Consider the following 27,307-nt stretch of genomic DNA (forward strand, 5'->3'; position numbering starts at 1 on the left):
CTCTCTTTAAAGAGATAATTAAATATGTGGAAACACCATTCTCAGTGAAATGCTATTTTAAAGCAAATGTTGCAGCATATCTAGAGTCTGGTGCTTCAGCAGAAGGGAAGAGGCTGCAAATCATTCTTATAAGTCAGCATAGAGTGAAATACTTAATCCATCCTCTTCTTAAACTTGAAGATACAGATAGTTTGGTAATACCACGTCCTTTTAGAGGAACTTATATGAAATGTTAAACAACTTCTATTTTTCCATAGCTTAAAATATTAGAAATGAAATACTCATAAAATAAATGCAAGTTCTTCTCCTGTCTCTAGCTTTCCCAACCTCATTGACAATATTTTGGACTGAGCTACAGTGGAAATCAAGGCCCAGGTAAATAGCAAAAAAAAAAAAAAAAAAAAAAAAACCAACAAAAACAACCACAAAACTCTCCACTATACACTACCAGGGTACTCACTTGAAGATCAGCTAAAATTTATGGCATGCATCAGTATGGATTTGGGGATGACCTGTTGGAGATGAGCTCTGCAGAGAAAGACCTGGGTGTTCTGATGCACAGGTTGGCCATGAGCCAGCTGTGTGCCCTTGTGGCCAAGAAGGCCCCTGGTATCCTGGGATGCATTAAAAAGCGTGCGGCCAGCAGGTCGAGAAAGGTGATTCTCCCCCTCTATTCTGTCCCAGTGAGGCCAAATTCAGACTACTGTTTCCAATTCTGGGCTCCCCAGTTCAAAAAACACAGGGATCTCCTGGAAGGAGTCCAGCATTGAGTCAGAAAAAATATTATGGGCCTGAGGAAGACTGGGAGGGGAATCTGATTAATGTTTATAAATACGTAAAGGGAGGTGGGAGGCAATAGACAAGGCCAGGCTCTTCTCTGTCGTGCATAGCAATAGGGCAAGGAATAATGGCCTAAAACTTTAACACAGGAAGCTCCATACAAGCATGTGTAAGAACTTAATGGTAAGAGTGACAGAGCACTGGAACAGGTTGCCCAGAGAGGCTGTTGAATCTCCTTCTGTGGAGATATTCAAGACCCATCTGGATGCCTGTCTGCATGACCTATTGTAGTGTACCTGCTTTAGCAGGCACTTGATGATCTCTTGAGGTCCCTTCCAGGCCCTTCAAAATTCAGAGATTCTGTAAAATACAGTAGATACATATCTATGCACACTAACAGGAACAGTAACAGCCACTGTACCTCCATAGACATGCAGCTTGTAAGCTTGCATCCAAGGCTGAGAAGTCTGTTTCCACTGGATGGTATGTGATCTTGGCAACTCCTTTCTTCACTGCTTCCTTATCACTAAAATGAGGGTAAGGAGATTGAATATTTTACACAAGTCATGATATGAAAAAAATCCTGAGAATTCCAGTCCAAAGTATGCCAAAGTAGCTGAGGCTGAGTGCTCAGCTTTTTGTTATCACTGCAGAACCTTCAAGGCTTTGGAAAGGCCACATCAGGCACCTGCTAGTGTTTCTAACTTTTCGTTGTTGCTGTGTTAAAGCCCAGAAAATTGCATATTTAATATACCTAAACAAGCTATTTAAATAAAAGCTGATTCTTCTTCTCCTCTAAGAAATCAAGATCTGGAATAAGTAGAAAAATGGTGATTTTCTATAACTATCTAGGTGATTTTGATCTCCTAGCACTGATAAAAAAGTCAAAGCAAAGTCTAAAATTTAGCACTGAAAAAAAAAATAAATAAATAAACCAGTTTAAGGGATCAATCTCCAGGAAACCACAGGCCAGCCCCACGCAGAGCTAGCACCATATCCTTCTTAAGTAAGTGTACATAAAACTTTCATAGAATAGAAGTATCAAGAAAGCCAAACACAGAGTCCGCAAGCATTTCGCTCCCTTTGCTGTGCTCAATCTTGTCTCTATGCTGAGCAGCCTCTCCTTGAGACAGACCTGCCAGTCAGTCAAGAGCACACACCCTCAGCATGCTTTCTTTTGCCCCAGGCAATGGTGAATACTTCCCACTGCTTGAGCACTGCCATCAAATACAGGCAATGCTTGTACTTGTAGGCCATGTCTGACAGTTTCCCAAGTTGCTGGTTATATCCACATGGTTTGTCTCCCCCCCCCCCCCCCAATTTCATTGCTCTTTCTCCATTCCTGATGCCAGCCAGGCTCATGCAGAGTGCTGAGTGCAGGAGTAGAGCATCAGGGCCCGCTCTCTACTCAGCCGGGTACCACAAGCACCTCCTTGTGCCGTTTCAGCTTCAGGCACACAAAGGCACAGAGAAACTCTTCCCAGAAAAGGAACAAGGAAGCTCACCAGACCCGATAGTGGCTTTTCTCCTTTAGACTCAACAGATCCACAGGCTGACTACTTCAAAATCAAAACATGATGGCAGAAATACAACTTCCCTTTAAAATAACAATGGTGGTTGTTATATTCTGGCATAGACAAAAACACACTACTTTTTCCAAGTAGTGCTTCATATGTCACATAAAACTAAGAAAAGGAAGAGGAGAGGGAGTGAAGCTATTCTATTATTTATTAGCCACACAGTCTAGTTTTGCCCCCAAGAGCTATTTCAGAGATGTATGGACACAGCATCTGCAGAAGATTCTCTCATTAATGCTTTCAACCATGCTGATCTACAACACTAAATTTACATGCCACTGATTGCTATGAGTTTTTTCTTATTTTGTCCCCAAGAATACTTACGAAAAATTAATTTTTTTTCCCCTTTATGTCATAATACCGTGCAACAAAGTAGCATAAAGCACTGTGCATTTACTGAAGCTCATAAGTTATTGATGAAACTCTTAAGGACTAAGCTGACAAAGCCATTCTACTTTTGGTGATTTACATAATTATAATTTAGGCATAATTTACTTATTATTCTGCTGCCTATAATCAACTTTTAAGCAAACACTCCGTTCTCATCCTTATATTTTAACCTGAAGCAATTCAAATTAATTCACAAATGCAGTTTTGTGCAATCCTGGAGGCAGTGATCAGCTAAAAGGCATCTCAGTAATTGTTTTAAGTGCTGCATAATAATCGGGGAAAGACTATTACTGATCATCACCTCTTCATTGCTATGATTGTTTCTACCATGGCAGCACCTAAATCAAAGCCCAGAGATATTGGCTCACTGTTTCATATAGAAGTGCAATATGGCAGTTTATCCACCCATAGACTGTTGCTGAGAATCAGTTCCCCAACTGCACCAGAAAACCCTCAAATACATCAGGCTACTCACTTTTGTAATGCATATTCTGCACCCAACTGCAAAAATCACACCCCTGAAATTCCTCTTCCTTAGCCAAGAGGAGGCAAGCAGGAAAGCAGCCACTGAAGCCGACTGCTCTATTCCTTTTCCAGGAAAACTCAGGAAGAGAAAATAAAGCACATGCAAAACAAGAAGGGTAGAAAGGAAATGAGTCAGATTTGCTGGAAAATATTTACTTGCATTTCTAATACAAAGGAATCTTGAGCATTCATCACCAGCGCGTCATCAAGGCTGGCATAATGAGGTGGATTCGTTGCCATGTGCTACTTAAGGTCAAAATCTGCCATTTGTATCCTCCAGTGACATCAGTGCAAGTTCCTCCTGGGGGCCCAGATAGCACTGCAATGCTCTGCAAGGCACACTGGCCTGTACAAGGAGGCTGCACTATATTACATAGGAAAGCAAGAGCATGCCTGCTTACATCCTTCTCAAAAGCAAGAGATGGGAAGAACTGAGAGACATCTTGAAACGAGAGTGGTATAAGCTGGAAAAGCCTATTGACTATGCAGTCAGGAGGGCTTGTGCACCCCCCATAAGTCTGTATCCCTCTTTCTGTACCTCCACTTCTCTCACTCTGCTTCTTGAAAATGTAAACTCCTTGCTTCCAGAGGCAGCTTCACTATGCAGCACAAACTGATCTTAACTGAGGTCCAACATCATCTATGTCAACAGTAATACCAACTAGCCAGCATCCTAATACCCATCTACACACTTAATGCAAGTATATACAGCTGACTTGGAAGGCTGCAGTTGCAAAACTCATTCAGAAGGCAGCATGAGAAACATCAGAAACAATTACAAAGCAGCAGTGAAAGGCCTCCCAAAGACACTTAAACAACAACATTATTCTTTGAGTAAACACTACAGCAGAGAGGGACCACTATAGCTCACCACATTTTCCAGGTGCTGACCCAGGAAGTGTAGGCACGTGGCAGCTGCACCACCACAGTCTCAGGCTGTAGGAGTGATTCAGCCTTCACACTACAAGTGAAGGCAGCAGGATTGCACAGGTGAAAGCATCTTACCTTTAGGGAAAGGAAGAATCACACCGACTCCTCCTACTGTATGCCTTGTCTCAGATGGACTTGTTACTGGCTGTGGATGCAGTAATGGTGACTTTTTTTTGGTCCCTGAACCGAGACAGGCAGGCAAATCCACTAAGCAACAAGCAGGCTGTGGAGGGGAAAGCCACAGCTTTCCTACAAGCAAGTTGGCCAGCATTTCCTCTGCTGGTAGCTGCAGCTGGCAGAACCCCTGTCACAGGCTGGTAGCCAAAGGCACCTCATACTCAGTCCCTGTGCTTGGAGGATCCTCATTCCTGCACTTTTCCCAGGTATAACCTTTGGGAGGGAAGGGAGACACAGCAGAAGTCTGTGCTAGCCTACAGTGAGATAACGGTTGATCATTAGCAGCAAAAACACTACTGATTTAAACCAACACAGAGCTACTGACATCACTATCTCCAGTTCAGGCCAGACTGATAATAGGCATTAACAAAATCATCTTCTGTTTCCTATTGTCCTGGAGGTTGCCCAAACCAGCTAAGCAAGCCCAGAGTAAACATAAAAAATTACAGTCTTTCTTGACATCTGAAATGTTTTCCATCAGCATTGGAGTGCCCACATAATTTATATATCACAAAAATCATTTGGCAGTATTAAACACGAAAATAATATATCATGGATTTGTTATTGGAAGGGAAACAATTTGCTGCACACTACAGCCCAACAGAAGAAAAGCCTGATTGCTGTGATGAATAATGCATATTGCCTATAGTACTAATTAACCTTGTACTCCAGTAAGATATTACGGAACAATAAGGCTAATTTGAATGTGGCCCGACACTTTTCCCAGTGGCATCTGGAAATCAGCCTTTGGAACATGTAAAATATGAATTTGTTGAACCAAAAGCCTTTGCTCAATAAATAAACAGAGATTGTTTTTGTTTCTGTGTATACTTGTAGCTCATGTTGCTTGCATGAGTGTACATCATACGAAATACAAAGGACTCACCATACCTGCAGCACTGCTATGGCACGGCCTTGGCTTTTCCCGATCAGAGTGGAAAAAAGCTTCCAGCAGCTCACTGAAAATGAACACTAGCTTCAAGCTGAGACATTTTTACTTCTGACCTCAAAGCAAATGTCTCCATCTGAAAACACCAAGTCTAGTTTTGTTTGACCTTGTGTTCTCTGTGATGTTCCTCTGTTAGCCCAGAGCTATGTGAAACACTAAGGACACGGTGGCTGTAAGAACCAGCATGCTCCCTACCGTGCACAATGCAGCCAAGGGCTTGCCCACCCAAGCCAAGTTTTCAGCGAAGACATGCATGGAAGGCATCACACATGGAAATCCTGGTAAACACCTTGCCTAACAGCACACATTCAACCTCAAGTTTTCAGCCAGAGGATCAGATTTTCAGGTGGCACTGGCCCACTGCTACATGCGCCAAGATCAGATCTAGATCCATCTTTTTTTCTTGGCAAGAGACCAGCAAAACAGACTTTTCAGCTTTCTCCAAGCACTTCTCAAATCACCAGGAGGTTACCAAAGCAAACAGCACCCTACAACGTTGTTCAAGGACAAGGGCCAGGCAGGGGCCGCTGGCCCCCTTCCAACAGTGCATTTAACACACTGCATTTCAGAGTCAGTGCATGACTGGCTGCCCTCATCACCAGGATGACACAGCTCTTGTCAATGCCATTAGCCATCCTCGGAGTTCAGTCGATAACTGTAACATACAATCATTTTGCCTGTCCCAAAGCACCATTTTTTCCTTCTGGCAGCCATCCCATTCATCAGAAAGTGAACCTCCTGACCCAGAACACACCAGTAAAAAAGCACCAGGAGATGCCTGACCTGAGTGCTGAGGACTTACCATCAATGCATCCAGGAGGCAGGAGCCCAAAGGTGGCAGTATTGAGGATGCCATGTGTAGAGCAGAAGTCAGGTGAGCTCACAGCATTGAAACAGCAGCTTAGGGAAGGCTTTCTACCATGCACCAAGTCCTGCAAACAGGCCTGAAAGCTTGATGTGTTATCTTAAGGCACAATAGAGTGAGGAATGACTCAAAACTTTTTACCTAGAGTGCACTGGAGAGAAACTTACAGATGAACTTACGCCTGTGTCCCTCTGTGTGAGATAAGAAGGCAATCAGGAAGAGACAGCATCTCTCTAATACTCAGGAGGTTCAGAAGAGTTCAGGATCCCATCATTATTTGATCTCAGCTATGTCTATTACTACAAGCTTAATTGCTATTTCTTAGGCTGTGCTCTTCTAGCAGTCAATGCAGAACTCAAGATCTAAGCCAGGAAATCATTTTCATAGTTAAGAATGTACTGTAAGGGATTATCATCTCCTTCCCAACAAAATCAATGGTAAAATTCCCAGTCACCACAGAAAGTACACCACCACATGGCAATTCACTTCTGGCAGGCAAACTGCACCCACATGAATCCGTCCAGTGGTACTACTCTGAAGAGCCCTGTGCTATTTCTGAGGCTCCACAAGCATGGGCATCAACTGGACAGTTTTTCTTTCTTCCTCATGTTCTAGCTAGAATCTCAATCTGGACCAAAATTCATTTTCACATGAACAATCGATTAAATCTCTCAAGCATAAGCTTGTCTCTGCATCTGTGTGTGTGGGCCCATGCTGCTCTGACCCAAGAAGCATATACAGGCATTACTGTCGGCTAAATTCCCTATTGCCTGCTATGTTAGAGGAAGCAACTGCTGTCACAACACAAAAGCAAGTCCTAAAATGCTGTGACACTTCATTTGCCTGGGCAGCAACACGCCTGGAAAGATGACTGCCTTGCTTTAGTGGAAGTATGCAAGACAATCAAGGCCAGCTAAGCAAACCAGTTTTGACATATTAAATCATGCTTGAACTGTGAGAGCAAAGCAAAATAATGTAAAAGCTCTTCTAAAAAATGTCTTTAAAAATAAATGGATAATGCTGCCTGGCTTCATCCATAGAAAGAGGAGAAAGCCTTTTAACTGAGCATCCCCAGTAATTAACACAAACAATGGTCTTGGATTTGTAGTAGCACAGCCCCGTCCCAAGATGCCAGCACTGCTGGCATTTCTTGAATGACACAGCAATGAAGCAATGAAGCTCATGGTGCAGGCTGTGCTGCTGCCTGGGCAGCAGACTGTCTGCAAAGCAGGTTGGAGCTGGGAAGCTGCAACCCACAGGCTGCTTCTACCGAATACCAAATTAGCACATTCCCCATGCTCATAGGGAGCTGCTTCTCCTCTTGCTCTGCAGTAATTAAAAAAGCTTCCTTCTCAGACAGCTTTCCAAGGCAGAGCTGTGACCTCCATCACTGCTGGAATGGGATGACAGACTGTCCAACCACGTGCAAGACATCTAACGCGTGATTTGGGGAATTAGTGCTGCAGCAAGATGACCCTTATGAACCACACAGGAGGCAGCCATTTCACTTGGCAGGCAGCAACTGTGACTTTGCAGTTCAATATAGATGATGCTGGCTCCTCAGGTGGGCTCACTTTGTCCAAGCGATACCAGTCACACATGTGGAGGGACAGATGAAACTGCTGCTGCAAGGGATGCTTTAGACATGGGGGGTCTGGTGCTCAGTTGCCACGCAACTTTGGCAGCAAAATGGACTTTCAGGCTGACATGGATTCCCTGGCACAGCTTCCATCCTAGGAAGAAGCTTGCGTTACTGTGAGATCCTCCTTCAGAATATGTACCTCCAGGCCAAACATTTTTTGAAAGGAAGTATTTAATTTTGAGGTATGAAAGCAAACAGTCTGGTTTGTGTTCAGAACTGCTGACCATCCACTGACTTCAGCAAATGCTAACGAGTGCCTGATGCTTTTGAAAATAAAGTTTCTAAGACCTCAAAATAATGACATTAATAACTTAATTTTAAGCAGAAGCTTTCAATGGAAAAAAAAAAAAAAAACACCCTTACACAGCATCACGTATTTAAACAAAAAAAAATCCAAGGCTTGGAAAATATTTTGCAAAGGACAACTTCGGTTCCATTACTAGCTTTAGAGTTTCTGTGCTGCTGTCCAGCACTTTGCAACAAATTCACCTGAAGATGAATGATCCTACAAAGGTTACATTTCTCCAGGATCACAAAATGAGCACACGGGATCGAGTACAGCACAGACAGTCACTCAATGAGTGCCTCAGCCTCAGCCCCAAAGCAGACATTTGTTAAATGGGGAAATGGTGACTGCAAGCTCCTTTGTAAAGTAGATCTTGAGAAAAGCCTTTTGTATAAGCTGGAAATATTGCCACAGTCTGTATCGATTATTTCTTTCCTTGTAAAGAAAGCCAAGTGCCCGTGAATCTCCTCGCAAGCCACTAAAAGCCCACCATGAAAACTGAGGACACAGCACTGAGCCTACTAGGACAGGGGCCAGTTCCCAAGGCAGTGCTGCCTCCTGTGCTCCCATGGCTAGTGGGGTTTGGCTGCTGAACCCAGCACAGGAGCAGAGCGTGAGTCCATCTCCACCATGCGGGCTGCATAAGGATATCAAGCCACAAGGTGAGGCAGCAGAGCAGCAGGTGCATGTCCTCTCCCAATCTCTTTCAGGAATGCAACCTGAAGCAGAACAGGGCAGTGACAGCCTTGTTTCCTCCCCAGCCAGCGGATGTGAAATCTAAGCTCTAAAAGCTGCAGCCCACAAGGAAAACATCTTTCTTGGCCTTAACCTGATTTCCAGGGACCAAAGTGAGAAAAAAGTTGTGTCACCTGAAAGCCCAATTCTTCAAACTACAACAGTTTAAGGATCTACATTTATGAAGGCAGGATAAGTATATGAAAGCAAGAAGGGACATCCACAGACCCAGCATCTTCTCTTCTGCCTTTTCTTTCTTTAATCTGTTTTGGGTATACAGTTTGGGGTTTATAAAACACCTAGCCTTGCTCTTTGAGTTCATTCCAGCATTAAAAACTGTGTTACCATCCTGAGGGAAATAAAAAAATGGAGGCACATCAGTGCTGAGCTCAATGTAAGATTAACCATGTGTTGTCTGTGGACACTAGACTAAATCCTATGATAAAAGGGAGCAAGCTTCCAAAATAATACACAACCATCCCTATTTAGATGAAAACCAGTCACCTCTTTGTGTAGACATCTGCGTTGCAGTATCTTTGCTCTCCCTGCATTCTACTAAACACCTTACACAAGAGACATTTATGAAGCTTTAAAAAAAAAAAAAAAAAAAGGTAAATTGAAACTACAGTCAAACAAGACAAAATTGCACTCTTTTCTAAAACCTAGATTTCAACCTCAGTGTTAGCTCAAAGCAAGTTAAAATGGTCAAGAAATGCACTGAGAAAAGCTTATAATTGAAATGTCAACACATCATTAACTACTGCTAAGTGATTGAAAACGAATAGGACAAAAGTGAAAACTTGCTCTATGAAGAAAACCTGCTATAGTACATCTTCATTTTAATACTCAATATAAATTTTGTGAAATGAGGGTTCTGACAGACTGGCACTGGTGGATCTATGGCAATTCAAGAGCTTGGAGCCACCCTTCTGCTAAGGGTTACAGGCAGCTTTCTATCAATGAAATCCTCTGCATTGCAAACCACTACTTTTATACTTACTGCTTAGTATTTCCCCAGAGTCTCTGCTTCTGATCACTACAGTTAATATACAAGCTAATTCCAAATAATTCTGGAGTTGAAAGTGCCAACCAAATGAACCAAGCAGCACACCACATCTTTCCTCCTGCAACACCTCTCCCATTCCATACTTTTAAGAAATTCCTTAAGGTACCAATGGATATTCTGCATTCAAGAATGCTAAAAAGTGATGATAATTTACAAGAAAACAAACAGTATTTGGCTAAATACCAGTTAGTTATCTTGAATCAGAGGCGAAAGTATACCCCAAAATTTCCTTTAGCTAAGAAGCAAGAACGACCTTCAAAACTGAAGTTTTTAAGACCTAATTCCAAACTCAGTTTTGCTTACACTGTTCAATGTATAGTTTACATGGGGAGAGAAGTGCTCCTTATTGTCCTGTTACTGCATAGCAGTCACAATGGAAGGAATAGGAAGGTTAAGCTAACCTAAGTAACAACCTAAAAGCACTGCTGTGGAATGAAGAAAGATCTTCAGAGTCACAAGGGGTTCTAAGTATACAAGGCAGTGCAGAAGGTGAAAACTCATTATCAAAGTACAATATATTGCCTCAAACTACAAACCATGACTCCTATAATGAAGGCAAAGAAACATGTAAAATAAAACAAGTAATATTACACAAACTGTCCTATTGCAAAAGTTTTGATCTCTGGCAAACATCCCCTTGCTCTCCAATACATCAGCTGTAGAACAAAACCACCTAAATATATACATGCACACGCCTCTGCAGAATAAAACCATTCACCCTCCAGTGAGAGCTACCTTTTACTGCAATGTAGCATTCAAGTGATTTTCTTTAAATTTGAAAAGATAATACAGACGGTGTAGCCAAAAATTCAGTTATTCTGATGCTGGTTGGTTTTGTGCCTAATTAAAATTAACTAGGCGCTTCAGCTCATAATTATATAAACACCTACAACGCTATACTCCCAGCCAATTTTGTTTTAATCAGAAAAACGCACAAGAAGGATGAATGATGGGCAAAGAACTCCCTGGAGGGGCAACAGCATTTCCAAATTCAGTATTTTCCATATACTGAACATTTCCATCAATGTTTTTCTTGCCATGTAATCACCTCCCAGTAGGACAATTAAGAAGAGATTTTTTTATTCCCGGACTTGGCTTGCATTCTACTCTACCACAAGGGTGAAAGTGTGCTCGCCTTGCTCACTGAGTCCCAGTGGGAAGGGCACTGAGAAGACAGGCAGGATTTAGTAACACGCTGCCTTTCTGGTATCCATAACAAGGAGTCTGGAGTGAGAATTCAGCCAGCCCTAGGTAGAGAAGAAAACTGGGGGCGGAGGGGGGGATGAAGAAAAGGGGCAGAAGAAAAGTTACCCCTGTTGCGCATTTACATCATATGTGAAACCAGAAAGCCTGGCTGCTTCAGAGCCAAACCCCAACTCCAAAACAAAGTTACCTGTGCAGCAACACATTTCCATCTCCTACAAATAAGGGGATGGAGAAGTCAACTGCAGCAACTGTGCCTCCCGGGAAAAAAAACACACACTGAACATTAACTGTTTGTTTTTTCTCCAAAATAGGAAGATGAGTAACTCCGTTTCACTCCTGACCAGTTACCAACAAAATGACTCGCACATCAATTTGGCAGGGAAACTTCTGATCTGCATGAGCTAGCAACCCTTGTCAACTGATTTTAATTACATCCACAGTAAAACATTTCTGCCAGTAACATTCATTTCTGCAGTCTTTGTTTCCTGTAGGAAATTCTTATTTGTCTTGGCAAGAGCTGTAGCTGAACTTCAACACAATTAATGAACAATCACCAAATTAAATATTGGTTGTAAAAGCATAGTGATATTCAGCAAAGTTGATTAAAGAAAGAATAATCAAACAACAAATATCAACACTCAAGAAAGAAGAATTTGAATCTTCTAGAGCTGTTTTACAAAAATAATCCAAATATTTCCTCTGGTAGCAGATCCTTTCTAGAGAAAGCAAGCTATACACCATGATCCATCCCTATCCACTCCTCAGTTTCAAAGCTCTTCCCTCAGAAAGCAGTTAAGAAAAACTTAGGTGAAGTTTTTCTTTATTATTTTGTCCCTCTCTACAACATCTGTAATACTGCCCACATTTTGCAGCTGGCTAGAACTGGCTGCATGCCTTTGATGACTCCTTAAGCAACATTATCCACTGATCCTTGGAAAGGAGACCCTGCTGATCACCTGAACTCAGTACTTGCCTTTTCAGCTTGGCTCTCTTTCAATGCAGTTGTTTATGGTTTTTTGGTGTTTTTGTTTGTTTTTAACTCAAATATTTTATTCATTTGTGATTCAGCTCTGAAAGGCAGCTGAAAAAATATCAGGCTCTGCTAACTAATTACATCTGCAGTTACAGCTCTGTGGCTCCATATCATCACCAGGACCTCGCTGCTGCACCAAACGCTGAGTATTTAGGTCTCACCTGATCAATGGGTCAGCATCCCTTTCTTTCCAGGACAATGGGCTACAGAGTCTTTAAAGGGATAAAAATAAGCACTTGTTGGTTTTCGGTAAGAACACATTGGGCTGTACTCAGGATGAAAACACAAATCCCAAATGGTAAGCAACTAACCCTGAATTTACAACCACACTTGCCCCAGACAAAGCAGAAAGAGGGAAACAAAGGCGGGAGCGATACATTTCTTTGTCCAAAACCCTAAGTTGGTGAAGATCTCACAGACTTCAGTGGCACCACATTGGTTTCACAGCATTTTAGGATCTGGCCTTTGGGAACCTACTGCCCGCTAATGAGGAGACCACCACCAGGCATTTTCAAGCTAGCAAAAATGCTCAGGAGCATTGATAAAGGATCCATTCAGGTGAACCAAGGTAAAGCCAATCACCACGGTTCCTTCAGTTGCACCAAATCACTGCTCTGTAAGTCTGCATAGAAATTCAGAACAATTGCTTTCAGTTTTTATTGTTAACTAGTACCACAATTTATTCTTGTGAATAACGAACCTTAGAACCGGGTTCTTTATAAACATGTCCCAAAACAGTCACAATTTATCTCTAGTTGTCTCATAGTTGTTGATAGTTGCCAGAGGAGGTGTAAAACACGAGTAGTTTGGGTTCTTTACAGTAAATACTGCCTAGTCGCCATTATTAATTGAGAGAGCGAGCACATTATATAAGGAGATTAGGCCATGTCATATTTACAACCTCAGTGTCCCCAGTGAGAGAAATTGCTCAGCTGTTACTGTCAGTGCCTTCTTCAAACAGGAACCCTGCTGACAAGATGATGAATTCAGAACATCGTTGCCAATTAATGATTTGTAGGCAGAAGGGATTTCAATAGTTCCCATATGTCTGTGAGGTGACTGGGATTTACATCGTCTCTTATTAGACTGTAGTCTGCTTTGTCCAGACATGACACTAGAGCTTGGAAAATGTCATCTTTGCATGAGAAATTTTAGTAAACAAAGCCAGGCTCTTCAGGGTTGAAAACATTTCCTGAAGTATAGTCAGCAATAACCTCCTTAATGGTAAAGGAAAGCAAACGGGGAGACCACTTGCGATTGATTTACAAACCAAAGGTAAGAAGTTACTTAGGTATTTGTCAGATGTACAAAACACACTTCCCAGACTATCATTATGCCAGCCAGGAGCATAGTGTGCATTTCTTAAATGTGAGCCAGCCTGTGAAAGAATCACCAGTATCAAAGCAAAACTTACATAGCATCTTCCTCAGTGTGACTTACCCTACTAACAGGCTGCAAATTTCCTTTACTCTCCTATAAAAAAGCTCATCCTTGTGAGTATAGCAACACCCCAACCAGAAAGCATTTTACTCACAAACAACATCAGCATGTACTCTGAATGTACTGAACGTAGACATTCTGGACAGCCTAAGGCTGATGTCTTCTATCATCTGAACACCTTAGTGTGCCAACCAGCAGGAGACATTTGGCATCATGACCTGTGTTAGACAAAGGACATCCACATGCCCTCAAACTGACTTTGCCAGTCACTGGTAGCTTCATCTGACAGCCATAACTTTTGAAATATGATGGAGAGCAGCTTGGCAACCACATCAGCCAGATTCCTTAGGACTCTAGGATGCAAGTTACCTTGTCCCAGAGGTGTGTACACATTCAGTCTCATAAGGTGGTCTTATACTGGTTCTACCATTGCAGTGGGGGAAGTTTGCCTTCCTAGTTCCCACCATGAGGTTCAGGGACATGAGAAATAAGAAAATCCTGGCTGCCAGTGAAAACTAAGGCAAAGCATTCTTTGAGTACCTCAAACTTCTCCATACCTATTGCAGCCAGTTTTCCTTTCTCGTTTATCAGAGGAATTATGCTCTTTTTTGTCTGTCTTTTCTGACCAATGTACCTATAGAAACCCTTCTTGTTGTTTTTAACATCCCTTGTCAAGTTCAGTTCCATCTGTGCCTTAGCTTTCCTAATCTCACATCTGCATATTCAGACAGCATCCCTATATTCTTCCCAGGTGACATGTCCTCATTTCCACTGCCTGTATATGCCCTTCTCCCTCAGTTTGACCTGCAGGTCCTTGCCAAACCATGTCAGTTACCTGCCTCCTCATCCTGCTTTCTTATTCTGAAGGATGGGGAGCCCTTACGCTTTCAGAAAGGCATACTTAAGGAGTAGCTAGCTTAGTTCCACTTCTTTGTCTCTAAGGACAGCTTCCCAGGAGATCTTGTCCAGCCATTCCTTAAGCAGCCTGAACTTTACTATGCTGAAGTTCAGGGTCCCAACTCTACTCTTTGCCAGTCCTACATTCCTCAAGAGCGTGAACTTTACTAGGGCATGGTCACTGCAGCCCAGACTGCCTCCAGTCTTAATGCCCTTAACAATCTCCTCTGCACTGGAGAAAACCAGGTCCAACAGCACTTCACCTCTGGTCAGTCTGCCCAACACCAGGAAGTCATTGTCAATGGACTCCAGAAGTCTCCTGGATCACTTGCAGCTTGTCATGTTGTTTTCCCAACAGGTATCTGGGTGATTGAGATCACCCATAAGGATGAGGGATCCCAACATCTCATCGATCTGGTGGTGGAATTTAGGCTTTCCTACAAATAAGAACCATAGACTAACAAGTCCAGTGTAATTAAAGTAAGAGACCTTTGCTGAGGATGCAGACTGTCAGAGAAGTATAAGAGCAGTTTATGTGGGTATGTCTTACCATAGCAAGGCCTTTTTTTTTTTTTTTATTGGCTTTTAAGTCCTTTAAGATCACCTTAAAATGTCTCATGCTGATTACGCACAGTGAGAGGCCAGGATTTGAGTAGCAATTAATGAATGTACTCTCTCTTACTCCACAAAAATTGTTACAGGTGATTCAAGTCAGTGTCTAAACATTGGACCCAATCAGCGCATGTTACTTCAGGATGCACTAGTTTCTGCCACAATGAGGCAAATTCTTGCCGAAATATTTGGCACATCTCCTTCATCTGCAACAGTGTATGTTTCCTCAGCTCTGGTCAGTGTTCATCTCTGGTCCCCTGTGCAGTGTCAAACAGCAAGTCAGACATCTTCACACACACGGGAGAAATACTCCTATTGGCACGTGAAAGCAAAACAACTCATTTTGCAATATTGACTGCAGAAAAGAGAAACTCTCCTAGTTTTTGTTTTTTTTTTTAAAAAAAAAGAAGTTTACCAATAAGTTAACTCTTGAGAAGACCTGAAGTACAACAGACTCGTACTACAGGACTACAGGATCATGGCCACAGGTCACTTCAGGCAGGCACAGATCCATCCTATGCACCAACAGTAAATGCCAAAGATAGTTTTCTGAACCAAAGTGAAGAGGAAACACAACACTGTCTTCAGCTGGAAGAGAATCCTTCTGCCTTCTCCACAGGTTCCTTCTAAGTGGCCACAAGCAGAAGGTAAGAAGATGGGAAACGCAACTGATGATGAAGTAGTAAGTTTTGCATAAGCAAGTCTGTGCCAAACTTTTCTCTTTCTCGCCAAAATAGGTTTTCTTTTAAACAGTTACACATCTACAACAGAAGGACAAATTTTACAAATATTCAATACAAAACACCATACTTTCTGTACCACCTCATTGTATGTTACACTTCTCAAAAAGTATTTAAGTTTTAAACTTCAGACACCCTAGATCACTTCCTCAAAGCCCCTGATTCAGCAGATCTGTACTGAACAGAAACTCAGAAGCTTATGTGCAAACTTGAGCATATATGGAAGCATTCTTGCCTGTGGGACTTCACATTTAATTCTAAGCAGCTTTATATTAAACTATTTACCAGAGAAGAAAATACCAAACCTTCCATGTTCCACCACCTCTGCCCCCACCTCAAAGAGCAATAGGAAAAAAATCATCCTTTAAATACAAACACAAAACATCTCAAAATGGGAAACAAATTTCAAAGCACTGGAGAGACACGTACATAGATATGAGGTCCCACTATATCCACCCAAGGCCTCTTCACCTGCCACAGCCATTCAAAGGAGCTCAGTGGAAGAGGGAACCCAACCTGCCACAGTCACCTCAACCAGACATGATGAAAGGAAATGGAAAAGAAAAAAGCCAAGACTGAACATCATCCTGGCCAATTCAGCACAATGACCCCCTGCAAACCCTTACCTTGGCAGGTGTTGTTCTTCTCCTCGTACCCTGCCTTGCACAAGCACTTCCCGATGGGCACCAGCCATTCTCCCTCAGCACTGCAGTGCATCTTTGGTGCCTCATCAGTCACTGAGTGGTTGACACAGACGCCTGACACTTCTAGCAGCTGTGAGGAATCAGCTCCTGTGATGGTATCTGGAAAGCGTGCCAGGTTGCGGATCACTGATGGGCATTTCTTATAGTACACACGCACAGAGACCAGGGCGATGCAGGCACCCACATCCTGGAAAGCAAGGTAAAATCCTTTTTTCGTTAGAGGCCCAACATCTCTCACTTCTGTGTTCAACTTCATAACTCTATCGCCGAGGTCTAACTCTGTGAAGCTCTCATCAGCAGCAATGGTATCTATTTTGATGTACTGATTCTCTCTGATGTTCCTCCCATCTTCATCATCTGACTCAAAGTAGTACATATTAAAAGTCTCTTTGCAAGTCCCAAGTCCTCCTGGAAGGCTGTTACAGTCCCTCAGGGTGAATTTGAGTTCAATGAAGATGCGGGATGCCCCTTCATTAGAGATCCAGCTGGTCAGAAGCCAGTTGTTCTGATTCTGTTCCATTACCTTGCATACTTGGTATGTGTGTATCGGAGCGTAGTTTTCATCCACCTCACCGATTTCTTCCCACTGTGTAAAGAGAATAAGTATTACTTTTTTAAAAGTTACAACTTCCCCAAATCTTAGTTTTCCCATGGAAGATCACCTTGGGAGTCAGAGGTTTATAGCAGGATGCTTAATGGAGAAAACTTAATGGAGAAAAAAAATGTTTTATCTGGCAGTGTTTTCCATACTGGAAGCTTGATACACACTCGATAATAAATGTATTAGATAAAACACCCGTTAGAAATATAAAAAGATGCTAATTAAAACCTTCTGGTTCAGACTTTTCAGAAGTGAGAAAACATACTACCAGGTCTTTCCATTAGCACTCCAAATGACAAAACAAAAGCAGATGGGGCCACAGGTTGGCCTTTTCCTATCATACACACAGGTGAAAAGCCATTTACAGTCCATCTGTCCCTGCTTCCCCAGGTTCCTTTCTATCATGTCCTCAAATCACTGCCCTGCACAATGAAGACAAGCACATTTCTCCAGCTGATCTCTCCCACTCAACCGTTTGCCATAAAAATCAGCAGTGGTGTACGAAGTAAATGTGACTCTGCTTCCCAAGAGTGCCAGTCACTGAAGCCTCTGTTCATGAAAAGAGCAGATTAGTTTCAACAGAAAAGGTGACAGGAACGTGAAAAGCTTGAGCTGTTCTGAACATACTAGGCAGGTTTTCAAGATACCTTCTCTCAGATGTTTATGGCAGTTGTAACAACTACTTTGTTGTTTTGATTTTGGTCACACACTAGACTGAATCACTTCAAAAGAATGCTTTTTCCTGGTCCAGCACTGCAACAATGCCTACAGTATGAACATGCAACATTAACATTTCCCTTCTGCTTTTGACAAGTGCAGTATCACTTTAAGAAATTAGATTAACCCACGTGCAGTAGAGAAGTCAGGAGAACTAGCGATATCAGTTCTGTTCCTCTCACCAACTTCTGGACTGCTCATCTACAGGGGCTTAATTCCCTAAGCCTCTGCTCAGTGCCACTGCCTGCTTCTAATTACAGCTGTGGACACAGAAGGTAATTTAAAGGTGCTTCGATATAAGGTAATAGCTATATGTCAAGCTGAACACCTTCCAAGGCCGAAGGCCAAGATTTTATTGGGAATAGTGCCTGAGATGAAGTTGAGGGCCTTCTCAACCCAGATACCATTACTGCAGAGCTGACAGGGAACACCCTCAGAGTCAACATAATGATGACATTTTTTTCAGGAAATGCTTTTCTTAAATTTTATGTGAATACGACAGCAACAAGTAGCATGAAAGCTTCATGCAATGCTACAGTCCCAAATAAGTTATAAATACCAGCAGAAATACGTAATTTTTTCTCCCACATGTACCCTTCCTCCCTGACCTGAGAGATAGGAGCATGGAGCATAGGAGCAGTTTTACCCAAAGATGTACCTGCTGTGATGTGCAGAGCTCACAGGTACCGCCCATCTCCTACGCGAGGAACCTCACCTGGAGAAATTTTCCTCATCTTTATTTCAAAATCCTCCACGCATCTCTGTGCTTAAACAGGCTGTGACCTATTCTGTTGTCAAATCATCCTTCTGGCAGGACCACAGATGAAGCTAGGGAGATGCCTATGGCTAAAGCAAGGCAGACCTGAGCAGGATTCATGCTTAACTTTGGGGAGAAGCAATTTCTTTTGACATGAAACCATAGAAATGCAAGGTCATCTTTTTATCGAGCTGGAGATTCCCTTTGAGGAGGAGGTGTTTCACTTTTCCACTTCTCCCACCTGAGGTGTAGGTCCCTGCTGCAATGACCTCAGTAACTTTTGCTCTTTGCAACTGAAGGTTTGAACCATCCTATGCCAAGCAGGTATGGGAAGTACTCAGTAAAAAAAGTTTGCAATGGAAACTTCTGAGGTCAAACTGTTTTAGTAAGTGGAGATGTATACGGAAATCCACAGAATACAGTGCAACTCTCTATGACATTTAGAGGGTATCTAATGGACATTTCTTCCAGAGAACTGATGTTTGCAGAGACTGTGATGTTGCAATCATTTCATTAATGATTTAGCTTGAAAGCATACCAAAAATCCTCAGAAAAACACTTTTTTAATTCAGATCAATTTTCAAAGGCAACCATTATGCTCTTCACTCACAAAACTAAGCACATGTCCAAGAGTTAAGCTCAGCTCCAAGCGCTGTTAGTGGAAGTAGAAGAAAGCTCCTTTGTTCAACAATGAAATCCAGTGATTCTAATGGTTGCTTTCATTCCCTAAGAGCAATTAACAATGAGGAGGAAGAACCAAGTATTGAGTTGAGGTCACATCTCAGTTGCAACAAGAGCCATATCACTTAACATCTCAGGCTTCAGGCTATGCTGCCCCTCCAGAACAGAACCCCAAATCCAAGCAATCCTGCCATCAGATCTCAAGCAGCCAAAGAGCAAGAGGAAAGGGAAATACTAATGAGTTAAGGCTGCTCACCTCCACATAATCCTCAAGGGAGAACCAAGGAGATTGTATCAGAGCCATCACTATTGTATAAAATCTCTGCTCTGCCATCTAATCCCATCTCACTCTTTCCTATCTGCATGTGAGAGTGCACCATTTCTTTCTCTTCCAATTAGCACAGCTGGGTCTGCCTCACCCAGGAGACTGCAGGCAGCCTGCCACAGCTCTGCTTTGCCATCTCTCCTTGAGGAGAGACAGGGAAGAGAGCCTTGGCACCTTCCGCCTGGTTGCAGCTTCCCAATTATTGCAGACCTCAAACAACTCCTTCAAATAATAAAGGAATACAAACTAGCTACAAACCATGCAGGATGAAATGTTGCACCGTAACGGTTAATGAAAAAGAAAACACAACACATTAAAATGACAGCATCTAGCTGAAAATATTTGCGCAAAAAAAATATTAAGTACAACTGAACAAAATGTGTAACATTTTAATTCCTCTCTGCAGCACATATTTTTGAAATATAAATCAACCCCATCTGCAGGATTAAAACAAAAATGCAACATTAATTTGGTGCTAAATGTTTTCTCTAAGTCTTTAATAGCTGTAAGAAGGAAAACACAAATGCATTTCAATGGCCTGATGTTAAATCATTTATAGAAGACCTATTTCTGAATCAGAAATTTCCAGTACGCCACTGCAGGCAAGTTAACAGGCGCTCGAGATGCACTCAGCTTCATCAATAGGAAGCAAGTAATTCATGCACACCGTGGAAAGGCCAAAGATATCACACATTCAAATAATACACATATAAGAGCTAAAAAGCATTCAGTGGGGCTGCCTTGGGTTAAATGGACAATTCTAAAACATTCACCATCTGTCCGCTGGTCAGCCATGTTTCTAATCACTGGGATTCCAGGACTGCAATGTGCTACCGCAGCACAGCAAAAGCTGCTGCCCCAAAAACAAATACTGACATAGGAAATGAAGATTTCAAAGCTTTTATTTGGCCTTTAGTGGGTTTTTCTGATTTTTTTTTTTTCTTTTTAGGGAAATTTTTATTACTTGTCTCCATCTGAAGCAGCCACCAAAGTTGGCACACACATTTCAAGCCCACACATTTCAGGGCTGCTAAAAGCAATTAGGCATTTAACTAAATCCTAGGAGTCAAAAGAGGGAAGGGATGCTTAAGAGCATTAAAGAAAGGGGCTCCCAGGACTGCCCAGAAACCCCAGCAGCACTTCCTTCATTCAGCACGAGGACTATGCAAGCTACTTCTGCTGCTACTGCCTACTTCACAGATTTCTGGGTACAAGAAGCCTTACTTCCCTCCCCCCCATTAGTCCTCCCTCATTCTTACATATGGAACTGTGCAACTTATGCAGGATAAATCTGCAAGCTGCTGAATCAAAGATGTAAAATTCAAAGAGGTTTCAAACATTTTCATCCTTTTTCCTCTAGAGAAAAATGATTAAGTTTCCTATTGTATGTCATCCTCCCCAATATCTCCTTTTTCCAACATAAGCAACTCCATGTCTCTTGTCTCTCAGCATTACATCTCTATAGCAGCTCTAGTCTCTTTCACCTGCATTTGGCCACCAGTTCCATACTGTTACATAACTTTGCTTTTCCTACCCTTTTATGTGACTGCCCCTTCCTACATTGGCAAAGAACTTGAGCTCTGCGTACTTCAAGCACAGAGAAGAGCAGGGCATTATCCAGGGAAACTCACTGCCCTTCCAGAAGGGCAGGCCAGCACAGTGCTCAGCTCTGTACCATTCCCTCTGCCTTCCACCCCAGCAATATCTGGGCAGGCTCTTCAATTACCTTTTACGCAGCTGGTGTTCAGACCCAGCTACCAATTGACAGTCCCCAGCCAAGCTCCCGCAGGCATGTTTTTCTTCTCCCAACCAGCTCCTTCCATCAATTTGTTCCTCTCCCCCATCCCAGAGCCCCACCATTTGGGCTTTTTTTTTTTTCTTTTTTCTTTTTAAGCTGCCTACCAGCTTTCCCCCACTGTCATTTTCCAGCATTAAAGCAAGTAAGTGCACCTGAGCAGCTCTCCTCTGCATGGCTTCATTGACTTCAGCAAGGTTGTGTAAGGCTAAATCTCTAGTGAAAGTCAGGCAGAGTTCTGCACATCATTTTCTGCAAGGTTGGAAGTTTAGCAGCATTGTGCTAGCTATAAAGTGACCATGATGACTGTGACTGTGTCACCATCTTGTCTGCTACAAAACACCACTTGGATACACTGGCCCAAATTTTAACCACTTCAAAGCCTAGCACCAATACTGCCAGTTTTATCTTATGCCCTATGATTCATTGCCACTGCGCAGATTTTCAGCTTTTTGGAGCCATAAGATTTAAGGACAGGCTGGTTTTCACTGAGGGCATTTCAGTTTTCAAAGAAAGGAAAGCAAAGATGCAGGAAGCAGCTGAAGACTTAGAGAACAAGCGTGCCACTGCGCACCACCTCCATATACACAGCTAAATGGCTTTCTCCAACTCCCCTGCACCACTGCTGGATCACTGGGTCCCACCTTAAGTAGTGGTCAGATGAAAATTTCAGTGTGTTTATGCCAGTGTGAGGACTCAGGCTTAAAGTCCAAGTGCTGCTTTGGGGCACTGCTCTCAATTAGGTTGTCTACTCACCCTGCTGTGCCCTCCCCTACCAGCCAGCCAGTGGAAGGACACCAACCACAGCCAAGTAACTTTCCAGGCAATTATAAATCCCAAACAACAGAGATCAGAAGACCAAAACCACTCATAAACATAGAGCAAATGGAGAAATGAGGGGAAAAAAAACAACAGTAAAACAAGTGATTTTGACAACCTCACCAGGCAGGCATTTGGCATCTTCTTGGCCTGAGTTTAAATGAAGAAAAGTAGATGGCAGACAAAAAGAATACTGTAGAGTTGCAGAGTAGTTGTTGAGACTACTGTAGAGTAAACCAAATTATTTCTTTCACCTCAAATATACTTTTTAAAATTTCATCTTCCAAAACAAAAGAGACATTATTTGTACAGACAGACTTCTGTTTTACATCAACATCCCCTCCTACAACGAAAGATGAAGAGACTGCTACACAGCCTCTGCTGCTTGGAGCTCATTTCAGCGGCAGGAGCCAGTATCAAAGGGAGACTTCAGTAAGATCAGTGAAAATGGTATTTGGCCTAATGTTTATTAAAACTTTTAAATATCAAGAGCTATCCTAACCAGCAGGGATCCTGGCATTTCCATAGTATGATATTTCCTCAAACTTCATTTGGATGGCATTTTTAAACTAAAGCATTTATACATATACAGACATATATTTCTACTGACAACAGCTACTTGTCAAGAAAAACGTTGACAGAGAACAGAGGATAGAAAGAAAATCTGATTGATCTCCCTACTTGAGTAAAAGTCTGTCCTAATAAATTGATTTAAAAAGCAAAGTTCCCAAAGAAGGAACTGAGTATTTTCTAGTGTTTTGGAACATTTTCCCCAGTTTGTCAATTTAGAAAATGCATAAATAACGATACCAAAACTTTTAAGCTACATTTTTCACCCTTACCTACTGGATTGCAGTTTTCTCTCTCTCAGCACCACTCTTCTTTGGCCCCTAAGCTGAACGGTCTGGGTAACTTCTGTATATCCATATTATCCAAAGTAAATGCAAGTTTTCCCACTTACTACAGTCAAGTCAGTTTTCTAGACAGAAGCTAGGGAATCATTTTTCATAAACAGAAGAAACGTTCCCCTTCTTCCCAAAGTAATACAAAGAAGAGTTTCCATGCAGGCTGTTCAGAGAAATAAGGAAATGCAAGAAATAGGAAAGAATCACGCTGAAACTGTGAAACTAAGTGCTCCTGACAGAAAGTGCTTAACACGAAGACCGAGCTCAAGTGACCTGAAGTGTGGAGAACTTCATATCATAAAACAGCTTGGGTTGGAAGGGAACTCAAAGCTCATCCAGTTGCCACCCACCAGGTGAAGCTGTCCAGGGCCTCATCCAACCTGGCCTTGAACACCTCTGGGGGTGGGGCATCCACAGCCTCAATGTGCAGCCCGTGCCAGGGTCTCACCATCCTTTGTGGTTTAAATCTTTGATCTTGCTACCTGAATGACTCTGCCATGTTTCCTTGCATCTGTAACACACAAAGTTTGCTGCCACACCTTTTTTTTTAATTTTTTTTTTTTTAGTTTTATTTCCACCATGTGTACTGGAGGAGTCTCCTCACTGTAATACAATGCAAAGGTTTTGGAAACTCTTCAGTTGCTCCACAGTGGTTACAAAATGAATAACAATGCAGATATTTGTAAAGTTGAGATAATATCTCAAAACATACATGGTAATTTGCTAAAGCAAATCCCATCCAGAAAGTCTGTAAGGAAGGAGAGCAATTAAAATGTTAAAAATTTTTCTTCAGGACACGTTTGTGATTAAATACATTATCTATTTTAAGACCCGCACAACTGAAATTGTTTAATGTAACACCAGGACAAAGTCACCTAGTCTTCAGTGCTGCACTGTAATGTGTAACAGAGAAATGAAAATGGGACAGAAGTTTTGCTCAGACTTTGATCATTTGCATGATCAATGAAAGATGTCAGGACAGAAATCCAAATGGAAGGAGAACCCAGCTGGAGGTTACAGCAGCTGAAATAAAAGGAAGCATCAGCCCCACTCCAGCATGCCTAATCAGCAGCTGCTCTGACCTGTTCCCAGAACAAAGCACTGTGCTCCTCACCAACTCCCCCTTCCTTTTTGATTATTTTTTTTTTAATTAAGGTTTTAAATTCTTCATGCATCTGAATCAGATGCACATTTCACATTGCTGTCCAGCATCTGACGCTAAGACAATGGAGATGAGCATGAAAGCGGCAGTGGAGAAACACAATACCATTAAATCATTTTTCACTGCTTAATGTAACAGTCATTGCAGAACAATTTAACAAGAGCTGCAGCAAAGAGCAGCGGCAGCACAGTTTAACACCGGAAGACTGACAGAGGCAGATTTTCAGAAGGGCTCAGCACAGTTATGACATACATTTTAGATTTATCACCAAATGCTTGGATTTTCAAAGCTTTCGGGATGGTATTGTCAGATGAGAAGCGCTAAGAGGCTTGTGGAACAACTTTCAAAAGGATTAGATGAGAAAGGAAGCCTTTCCTCTTACTCTTTTGCCCTAACATTTAGAAAAACAAACACTGACCAGGGGCTTCTCATTGCCTACAACTGGCATAGCAAGACATTTGGCCTGTTTTTAATGCATGCAACAGTGGGGGAAGAGAAGGAACAAATACTTTCTGCAAAAATACTACTAAGTCATTCATCTTTATAGCTAGCTATAATTTCCTAGGAGTGAGATTTTAAATTTTTAAAAAATATTTTCAAATAAAAGAAAAACTGAAGTACATTAAATGGAAGTAAAACATTTTTCTGAAGAGTTTCAAAGTGATACAATTACGCAAACGGGAAAAGCCCAACCTCTCAGGCATACACTGAATTTGAGTACATTACAGACAGCCCTCACACCGTATCACGCGCTCCAGCAAATGCACTATTTTAGCCCTGCTCCCTGGTCTCTCATCCACCCAAAGCTTTTCATTGAGATAATGTTACATTCATGGCTCAGGTCCTGACAACTGCACCCATAAATCAATGTCAAATTTTGCATTAATCATCTTTCTGTCATCAGTGGCTATTCAGCACAAATTTACATCTCATTTATGTTGGCCAAACAGCCACATTAGAGCTTTAAAGCTTATTCAGGCTTAAATGATTATATTCCCCTAATAAACACTGAAGCCCTCTCAGTCCGGTCACCGTGAGCAGCATTAATGACGTGCCATGGTGGCAGGGCCATCTGAAGTCATCCTCGACACCAAGCAGATTTTGTGTTGCCAACACACCCAGACAGAAGAAATGGGAAGGCTGGTCCGTCTGTGCAGATCCTCTTATGGGAATTGCCCTGCACAGCAGGCAAATACACTATGCAATTTATTGTAACTCCTCCTAACATCTCCATTTGCCTGCTCTTTAATACATGAGGCTACTCATAGGAAAACTGAAAGCCAGATTTTCCAAAGAGCTGTTCCTTAGAAAGGCAGCTCAGCTCTACTTCCTAAGTGCTGAGCACTGTACAATTGTCACAAAAAACAAAGAAAGCTGCTGAAAGCTGAACTCTGTAGAAAATCCGCTTTTCCCATTTGTCAGACAGCTAAACTTTGTTCACCACACCATCAAATTGGGTCTTAACACACTTTTCTTTGATCAGCTGCAAATTAGGCATTGCATTTTTAGTATCTGAATACAATTTTTCCAGGTTTTTGTGCTGTTCTCACTTATATGCACAACAAAGACTATCAACAGATTACAGTAAGCAGGTAAAACATGATCAGTTCAGGGTGGATTCTGCATATTCCTCCCTACAATCCCTATAGTGAGGCAATCTATACTGATTGAACAAAGAATAGTTATTTAATTAAAAGACCCTCAGCGGTTCTATGTTATTAAACCAGCATAAAATTCCTCAGATTGATTGTATATTCACTTTTAGTTATGGTCTGAATCAGTATGCTAAGATCTAAAAATAAATGAACAGAATGCGTTTGTTATGACTGTTAAGTACTTACCCACTATAGGTAATAAATTATACATGTGGTTGCTTGTCATGCTTATTTTACAACATAATGTAACTTTTAGATACTTTTTTTCCATGGGATTTAATTTCCACTGCAACAGACTTGTTACTTCTTAAATACAGAACTGGAATTACTGGGATGTTAACGTACAAGCCTGAGACGTAATCTGGCCCTTGATGTGTCCTTTAATATGGAACTGAAGAAACAGATTCATAGCATTCATAGCATCACTAAGGTTGAAAAAGGCTTCAAATGTCATCCAGTCCAACTCCCAACCTATCCCCACCATGCCCACTGACCATGCTCCTCAGTGCCACATCTGCACACTCCTTGAACACCTCCACCACTTCCCTGGGCAGCCTTTGCCACCACATCACCACTGTTGCTGAGAAGAAATGATGTAGTGGTGGTTTCTGTGTTTGTTTTTAGGGGCAAGGGGTTGTTAAATGATGGATGTTCTATGCCCAAACCATCTCACAGGAGATACATTTCCATAGAGGTTCTATATTTCATCAGTCATTTTTCCTGACCCACAACCTGACACCACTCTGTCTGCTCTTCCCAGGTCTCTGACATCCTCCGAAACTGAAAACAATTGAGTATCACCATGCCGTGGCCAGGAACACAAATACAATAACTTGCTAAATACTAGCTGAGAAGTCTGCAGTTCAAACATAAGTGCTGTTTCAGCAAACAGCTGTAATATTGCAAAATCAGGAAAAACTGTTTTGCAAGAAGTTATAAACTTCTGAATAAGGTAAGGGAGAGCTTAGTCATTTTATGTGCCAAGAATAGACAACCACATGGAGAACTTGCCACAGGAGCTGAATCCTTACTTGAAACCTTCAAAGAGGGATCTGATAAGCCGTATTTCAGTGCTTCTTCTCTTGGACTCACCAAGGGCCACTCAAAACTGCAAGCAAGGGCTCCCTTGGATACATGCAAGAGACATCTGGGCAGCAAGCACATTGCTGAATGCAAGCAGCTCTCAGATCTGTGATCTGTGCAGATGTAACACAGCTGAACCACAGCAACAGCATTTTACTGCCGGGCAAGATAATCCTCATCTGTAGCCTGAAGATTATTTAAAACAGTTTGTTTCACCAGAAACTCAGGAGTCCCCTGGAGGAAAGGCACTACT

At 42.0% G+C, this 27,307-nt stretch overlaps 1 protein-coding gene across 15 annotated transcripts in view; it reads right to left on the reverse strand.

The window, feature by feature from the left end:
- Positions 1–27,307, reverse strand: part of EPHA5 (EPH receptor A5) — a 196,082-nt gene that overhangs the window by 140,062 nt on the left and 28,713 nt on the right. For all 15 annotated transcript variants that reach the window (XM_042870472.1, XM_042870463.1, XM_042870471.1 and 12 more), the window contains exon 3: positions 16,477–17,140. In XM_042870472.1, coding sequence (XP_042726406.1) covers positions 16,477–17,140 — 664 coding nt within the window. The remainder of the gene's footprint in view (positions 1–16,476; positions 17,141–27,307) is intronic.

This window comes from Lagopus leucura, unplaced genomic scaffold (genome assembly GCF_019238085.1).
Source record: "Lagopus leucura isolate 7727_CA_CO unplaced genomic scaffold, USGS_WTPT01 Super-Scaffold_100004, whole genome shotgun sequence".
In the NCBI taxonomy this organism is placed as follows: Eukaryota; Metazoa; Chordata; class Aves; order Galliformes; family Phasianidae; genus Lagopus; species Lagopus leucura.